General features: G+C 47.1%; 1 protein-coding gene across 1 annotated transcript; it reads left to right on the top strand.

The window, feature by feature from the left end:
- Positions 1-820: 820 nt before the first annotated feature.
- On the top strand, positions 821-6,330 carry BTN1A1 (butyrophilin subfamily 1 member A1). The gene is made up of 7 exons (XM_065885376.1): positions 821-899; positions 1,158-1,505; positions 3,335-3,616; positions 4,445-4,594; positions 5,090-5,110; positions 5,209-5,235; positions 5,657-6,330. Exons 1-7 carry the CDS (start codon positions 821-823, stop codon positions 6,328-6,330), a joined length of 1,581 nt encoding a protein of 526 aa, XP_065741448.1.
- The last annotated feature ends 1,524 nt before the right edge of the window (positions 6,331-7,854 follow it).

Here is a 7,854-nt window from a genome sequence, read left to right as displayed (position 1 = left end):
CTTTTTTTTTTTCCCCAAAGTAAATACATCAGGGACCTGGGGGCAGGCTTTCCTGAGAGCACTTCCCCCTTCCTTCTCCTTTAACTTTTGCCCCTGGGGCCACAACCAACTTTCTCATTTGGTAGCAGAAGCTTGTTGGTGCCTTTTCCTCCAACATCAGAGGTCAGTATCTGGGATTACTCTCACCCCCTGAGAGAGCCAGCAGCCAGGAGGCATTTTCTCTCCCCCTGGCTCCTTCCTCCCTAGTCCTAGGCCCTCTACTCTTCAAGCCCTTTAGCTCTCTTCAGCTCCCCTTTCTTGTTCTATCTGCTCCCAATCTTTCTTCCTTTCTCCTCCAACTTATTCCCCTGGTCTCCATCTCTACCTCCATCACTGTATCTTCACTATCATTGCTAAAAGCAAATGCCAAATTATTGTATTTGAAAGAAGAGGTTTTTTAGGGCAGTGGCTCCAAGGTTTTTCTATTTATATGAAACCCATTAATGGGTACTATGCCTCACAATTCCCTTCTCCTAAGTCTCTCTTGGGGATTCAGGGCCCATTTTGTTGTTTTATACAGACAAGATTGACCAGACTTAGGGTGGTCGGTGAGAGCGTGCTGAGGGCCGCCTGGACTGAAAGTCTGCCCTGTGGGGGGAGGTAAGGAGGAAGCTTCAGGTGCAAATGACTCTTTCCAAGTTGGAAAGAAGTGCTGGGAGGACGCTGGGAGAACAGTGTCTCAACAACCCATAGCTATCTCCTATCCCTTCATCTGTCTCCTAGGTTGAAGCTCCTGACAAACTCGAGTCCACCAGCATCTTGCTGCCCACAAAGGTTGGAGATGGCAGTCTTCCCAAACTCCTGTCTCCCTGGGTGTCTGCTCGTCTTCATTCTCCTCCAGGTGCCCAAGCTGGATTCTGGTAGGTCTCCCCTGTCTCTCTCTGTCTCTCTCTCTCTCTCTCTCTCTGGCCTACAAGGTTGAAATTTCTCAGCAATTGTAAACAATCCCATTTGGTTCTCCTTAGCGACTTCCATAAGGGTCGAGATGGACTCCCTTGGGCTGTCGTAGGAATAAGAGAAATGGTGGGAGAGTCTCCGCCCTTCGGCGGGATCCTGGTCTGTATCAGTCCTCATCTCCCACCTCCACATTCTGTCTGACCCTCCTGGTTTTTTGGCAGCTCCCTTTGACGTGATTGGACCCCCGGAGCCCATCCTGGCGGTGGTGGGTGAAGATGCCGAGTTGCCCTGTCACCTCTCCCCCAACGTGAGCGCCGAGCGCATGGAGTTGCGGTGGTTCCGAGAGAAGGTCTCTCCCGCGGTGTTCGTGCGCCGGGAAGGGCGAGAGCAGCCCGGAGAGCAGATGGCCGAGTACCGGGGGAGAGTGACGCTGGTGGAGGACCGCATCGCGGAGGGGCGCGTCGCTGTGAGGATACAGGACGTCAAGGCCTCTGATGATGGGGAGTACCGATGCTTTTTCAGGCAGGACGAAAACTACGAAGAGGCCACCGTGCATCTGAAGGTGGCTGGTGAGTAGACCGGTTTTGACTTTCTCCGGTGACTCCATGAGGGATATATTTTCCTATGGATCTGTTACTTTGGAAGCCATCACATTCATTCCCCAAATCCCTTTTAGGTTGGAAGAGGTTGGCAGGCCTAGGGTAGGAGATGAGTATGAAGGGGGTTCGAGTTGAGAGTGGAAAGGGAGCGGCGGAATTATCTTTCTGGGCGGAGCTTTATTTCAATGATGTCCTGCCTTTCTCTCTCAATTATAGCATAAGCATTTCCCCATGTTATTAATTAAATAAGTGTAAGATGCAATGACTGTATAACATTCTCTTCTATTAATAGACCATAATTTGCTTGATCAAAGCCCAGAATTAACCATTTCAGTTGTGTCTATTTTTCACCATTACATTAAGGCCGTGGTGAGCAACCCCAATGCATACTTTGACGCCGCTTTATGGATTAGTACCCAAAGGCCAATTTCCTAAAATCATGGAGCGTGGCTGCTTGTTAAGGGTCTTGATCTACCTACAAAAGTTTTTGGTTTTGTTTCCTTTCTCCTTTCAAGCCAAATTTCAGAGTAAAACAACAAGGAAAATGGTAAACACTCAGGAGGAAAGTATACATTGAGGTCTGACTTTCCCACTTGGCATCAAACAAATCTCTTTCTGAGCTATATCTCCTACTGTAAAACTGGGAAAGCACCACCTCTCAAGCAAGGTTTTGCAGAAATGAAATAAAATGAGACAATATATGAGAAACTGCTTTGTCAATTCTAAAAGCATTATGTACTCGTAAGATACTATTACTGTACCTCGACTGCCCTACAATGTATAATATACAACTATATTACTTTTCATGTATGTAGTCAAATAAAGTTTGAAAAATACGTGGGTGAAATCTGGGTCCCTGCCTCATAACAGAGTGCCCCACGTGGCAGCATCATATATAACTCATATTTCCTTTTTAGGGAAGTATCTTAAAGTTTGGTTATAAAGCCCTAGAGATTTGATAGCGTAAAGCTGTCGTTGTTACCTTTTCTGAGTGATAGACACCTTTGAGAATCTGCTAAGGGTGGTGGCCCTTTTCATGAAAAGAATACACATTTTCACGTACACGCACAACTTGGTATATGGATTTAAACCAATAGTTGTGGATATGTGTTTAAGAACTCTTCTCTGAAGCTTGCTGTTTTTCTGTACTTTGTGGAATTGTAAGAAAATAATTAGGCTGAACAGAAAGGAAAAACAGCTTCATGTTGATTTATGTCAACATAATAAACAGCTTCATGTTGATTTATGTCAATTTAATTGGGGGGTGGGGGTAGATGAGGTTGAAATCATTCAAGAAAATGCCTGAATCAGTATCACAGGTAAGTGAAACTTAAATTGTCTACTACAATCTCAGTGCAAAGAACATCCAATCCCCCTTCTCCTCGAGGATACTCCTTCTCTGTTTATCCTTACATTCTCAATCCTAGCCCTTTTCCTACCCAAAGCCTTCTCATGATACTTCCAACCACAGAGCTCTCTCCCGTCTCTGGAGCTCCCAGCCTAGACTCACTAACCCACCCCTAAGCCACCGGGCTTGCTGTTCCCACTGACCGGACCCCTTGTCTGTCCACCAAACTCCTGCCCACAATTCCAACACTAAATCCCAACACAGCACCCCTCTCTGATAAGATGTATTCTTTTATTGATACCTCTGTTTCCTTGTGTAATAAAATATGGAGATGAGTCCCTCTCACTCCCAGTTCCCTTGGGTTTCTCTTTCTCAAACTATGTAGTCCTGTGGTTATAAGCCTCCCAGAAGGATGTCCGCTAAAGGAGTAAGTTGTCTCCTCTCTCCATAGCTCTGGGCTCTGATCCTCACATCCACATGGAAGTTCAAGAGAGTGGAGAGATCTGGCTGGAGTGTACCTCAGTGGGATGGTACCCAGAGCCCCGGGTACAGTGGCGAACTCCCAAGGGAGAGGAGTTTCCATCCGTGTCAGAGTCCAGGAACCCTGATGAAGAAGGTCTGTTCACCGTGGCAGCTTCAGTGATCATCAGGGACACCTCCATGAAGAATGTGTCCTGCTGTATCCGGAACCTCCTCCTCGGCCAAGAGAATGAAGTAGAGATTTCTATACCAGGTCAGTGAAATCAGTGCTAGGTTCCTTTTTGACACAGCTTCAGGGCCACATCACATGGGACACCTGCCCGGCTGTAACCTCATGGCAGACTTGTCTATTTTCCTCACCTTAAGCTTTCCCCCACCTAAACTCTTGCCCACCAAGCCCCACCAGCCTCACTAGAAGAGTAGAGATTCTGAAGGCATAAATTTTACCTAGATCTCATACAAATTCCAGATTTTCTATCTTGGGAGATATATCTTGGTAGAGAAGCTTTGTCTCTGGGTGGGGGGGTCTTCTGGATCTAACTAAATTAGTTCTCCTGTTTCCTCCCTTGCCTTGCCTTCCTCCCCATTCCATGCTAGAGCTCTGGCTAAGTTTCCAGGGTCCTCAGGGAAGCAAATCTTCTTATTATTCCTTACACACTATCTCTGGTTCAGGCAGGAACTTTTCCTTATTCTTTGGTCATTGAGTCCCATTCTGTTGCACTCAGATGTGACATTTCCCCTTCCTTATTTACTTCCCTCAACCCCTTGGCTCCCATCCTGCATTGATAGCTAAGGAGAAATTTCCATGAAAACAGGAATTGGTCCATTATATTCTTTATCTCACAGGTCCTGTCCCCAAATGACTCTTGTTCATCTTCATTCCTCTCTTTCTCTGCTCTCTGTTACCTAAGATCAAAATTTATCTGAAAAGCTCAGAGTGGCACTGGAGGGACTATTTTGCCATGGGAGGAATGTGAGAGGTCCAGGTCATCCTCTCTTCCACCCCCTTTTGGAGTCAGGAGAGGAGCTGGACTTGCTCTGAGCTTCTCAACAAATGTCCTTCTTGGGGATTTTGTTTTAGCTCCCTTCTTCCCAAGGCTGACTCCCTGGATGGTGGCTGTGGCTGTGGTCTTGATGGTCCTAGGACTTCTCACAATTGGGTCCATATTCTTCACTTGGAGACTATACAAGGAAAGATCCAGACAGAAGAGGCATGAATTCAGCTCTAAAGGTAAGTCACAGAATCCCAGTCTTCTTTTTGGGAATGCTTCCAAGTGGGGTTGGATCCAAGTCCTTTAGGATGACTGCCAATGGGAAGATAATTGATTCCAGAATTCTGAAAGTCAGAGGGGATTATAAGGCTTCTGAAGTCAGTGGCACCCAATATGAAGAATAACAGAGGTTTGGGGTACAAGACGAGTCAAAACCAGTTCTAACTGAGAGAATAGACCTGATGTTTATTCACTACTCACCTTCAGACTCTATCATTACTTTTAACTTGGTTTCCCAGTAACGACTAAAGATCTGATCCCAAGCCAGTAGGAACTTCCTGCATGTTTCTTAGAAAACAAAACATAATCCCTGTTCTTCACTTATTGATAATGCTTCAACAATCAGGTAGTCATGAAGTAAACAGTTAGTCCTTTGTGTGTTTCTTACACCTGTTTTGTCCCCTCCCTCATGCCCACTCTAGAAGGTCACTAAGGTATTTCTGTTTGTTTTCCAGAGAAACTCCTGGAAGAGCTCAGTAAGTTCTATCTTCTTCTAATTATTTCATCCACAAGGTTTTCTCTCTCTTATTATAAAACATGTCAGTAACACTCTTTCCCCCCTCCCCCCTTGCAGAATGGAAAAAGGCTACACTGCATGCAGGTCAGTGACTCTAAATATCTCAAGGGCTCCGAGGATCTACCTTGCAGGACTTCAAAGTCCTACAGTACTTGGAAATAAAAACCACTAACATATTTTAGTGATGAGGATATAGAGGGGATAGATGATGGCAAATGGCCTCAACATTTTCCTTGAGGCACACAGAGGGTCCTTGGAAGATGGCTAGAAGACAAGTCCCCTCTGACAGGGTCCCACGGGGCACTGGGGACAGTCAGTTCATACATCACCCTGTGGCTGTGGATGGAAGAGAGGACTAGAGACAGCTGAGCAGGCCAGGCAGCTCTCTTCTGGAGGAGACCTGTCAACTGCTAGAGCAGTGTCCCACTTCTTTGGAGAAGAAAGGATAGTTCTCTCAACCTTTAACATTCACTGATGTTCAGACTCACTTTCTCTCTGTCTCTAGTTGATGTGACTCTGGATCCAGATACCGCCCACCCCCACCTCTTTCTGTATGAAGATTCAAAATCTGTCCGACTGGAAGATTCACGTCAGAAACTGCCTGAGAAACCAGAGAGATTTGACTCCTGGCCTTGTGTGTTGGGTCGTGAGGCCTTCACCTCGGGGAGACATTACTGGGAGGTGGAGGTGGGAGACAGGACTGACTGGGCAATCGGGGTGTGTAGGGAGAACGTGATGAAGAAAGGATTTGACCCCATGACTCCCGAGAATGGGTTCTGGGCTGTGGAGTTGTATGGAAACGGGTACTGGGCTCTCACCCCCCTGCGGACCCCTCTCCCATTGGCGGGACCCCCCCGCCGAGTTGGGATCTTCCTGGACTGTGAGTCAGGAGACATCTGCTTCTATAACATGACTGATGGATCCCATATCTATACTTTCTCTAATGCCTCTTTCTCAGGCCCCCTCCGGCCCTTCTTCTGCCTGTGGTCCTGTGGTAAAAAGCCCCTGACCATCTGCCCAATCACTAATGGGCTTGAGGGAGTCACAGTAGTTGCTGATCCCAAGGACCTTTCTAAGGACATCCCACTCTCGCCCATAGGGCAGGACTCTGCCTCTGGGGATACAGACACCCTCCATTCTAAACTGATCCCTCCCCAGCCCAGCCAACGGGTACCTTAAGGAACACCCCAGCTCAACCGCTTCCCTTCACTCTTACCCCCTTCTCTATCACCCCCTGGGGCTTCAGCTGCCAGCTGTACCCAGCCCCTGTTTCTTCCTGTTGGGTAGGGGTTAATTAATCTTGAGAAGGTTGTGTTGCTGCTGATAGAGTGTGGGGTGTAGGACCTTCCTGATCTGTTTCTGTTTCTGTTTCAATATTCAGGGGGCAGAGAGGGGACTCCAACTGCTTCTCGCGTTCTCCTGGCCCTTGAGGCCAAAGCCTATAGGAAGGCACTTGAAGCTCAGGGATCAAGATGGGCTTAGGCTGGCCTAGGGTTGTGACAGAAACATCTTGGTGTCCAGAATACGAATATGTACAGGAACAGGTTTTAGGCAAGCAGAAAACCCAAAGGATCCTGGGAAGGGAAGATCCGAGGCTGAAATCCCATAAAGGAACTTGCGGGGAAAGTCATGATAGAAGAAAGTGAGGTGAACCCAGGCCATTGATGGACATCTGGCCTGCCCCTAGAGTTTTAGGGCCTATATGTCAAATTTTTTAAGTCATATCCCCTGGGGTGGATCTGAGCAATTGGCAAGGAGAGTAAAGAAGAGATGAAATGAGCAGGGCTAAGGGATCAGACAGAACGTTTGATAGAGGGGAGAATTTTATATAAAATTCAAAGGTTGTGTTCACAGCCATGCCTCGGCCCTGTTCCCCTCTCTGCACCCGCGTTTCTCCCTTGCCTGGGGCTCATCTCAACCTCACTTTGTTGACTCCACAAGTCTCAGGTTCTCTTCTTCTTTTTGATCTAGAATCTCTCCATTTCAGAGGCATTTCCAGGCATCATCGTTCAGTAAGATCACCACTTTATCAGCCATTGTCTCAGCCTCAACCCAACATTTGGTTTAGACCCTCCACCATACCTTTAATTAGCTTCGACCACCACCCACTTCCACACTGCACCACCAATCGCTCTCTCCCCACCCAGCTTTCCTACACGCTGCTTCTCCTCAGTGTTCCCTGAAGGCTGCATCATTGTGTCCAGCACAGCTGGATTGACCGCAGTTGTCTGTATTTGCATTTTCCTATATATGTGTGTCTTGTCTTCCCAATAGACTGCATATTTACCCAGGCTCCAACCTTCCATTTCCACTGGGTTTTCCAGTTTCCAGGATAGATGTTGCCCATGGTCTTAACCTAATAAATAAGTCTGTCTGATTGCTGAAAACAGCATCTGCACCTTCCTTTCTTTATCCCAACAAGTGGAACTGAAACAAAAACAGAGGAAAGAAACCTGCGTGGGAATGCAGTGAGCCAAAGCAGTGTGGTTCTGTTTATCCAAGACCCATCCCCAGACCTGATGGCAGTGGGCTCACCAGGGAAGGGGCTATTGTCCCAGGACTGTCCAGCTATTTACAATAAGGCCACAGTGCCAATGGCTACCCGCCCTTAGCCTCTGGAGGAAATGTTTGGGAAATTTTAGTGGTGATGCCTCATAATTGGAAAAACAAACAAACTTGGGTGATCTTTAAACCACCGTTCCA

This window comes from Phocoena phocoena, chromosome 10, assembly GCF_963924675.1.
Source record: "Phocoena phocoena chromosome 10, mPhoPho1.1, whole genome shotgun sequence".
Lineage (NCBI taxonomy): Eukaryota > Metazoa > Chordata > Mammalia > Artiodactyla > Phocoenidae > Phocoena > Phocoena phocoena.
This window is presented reverse-complemented; position numbering and strand designations above follow the sequence as displayed.

Coding starts and splice junctions, on each gene's coding strand:
- BTN1A1 (XM_065885376.1), top strand. CDS start 821: ATGGCAGTCTTCCCAAACTCCTGTCTCCCTGGGTGTCTGCTCGTCTTC. Junction 1,506..3,334: donor CGTGCATCTGAAGGTGGCTG/GTGAGTAGACCG, acceptor CTCTCTCCATAG/CTCTGGGCTCTGATCCTCAC. Junction 5,236..5,656: donor AAAGGCTACACTGCATGCAG/GTCAGTGACTCT, acceptor CTCTGTCTCTAG/TTGATGTGACTCTGGATCCA.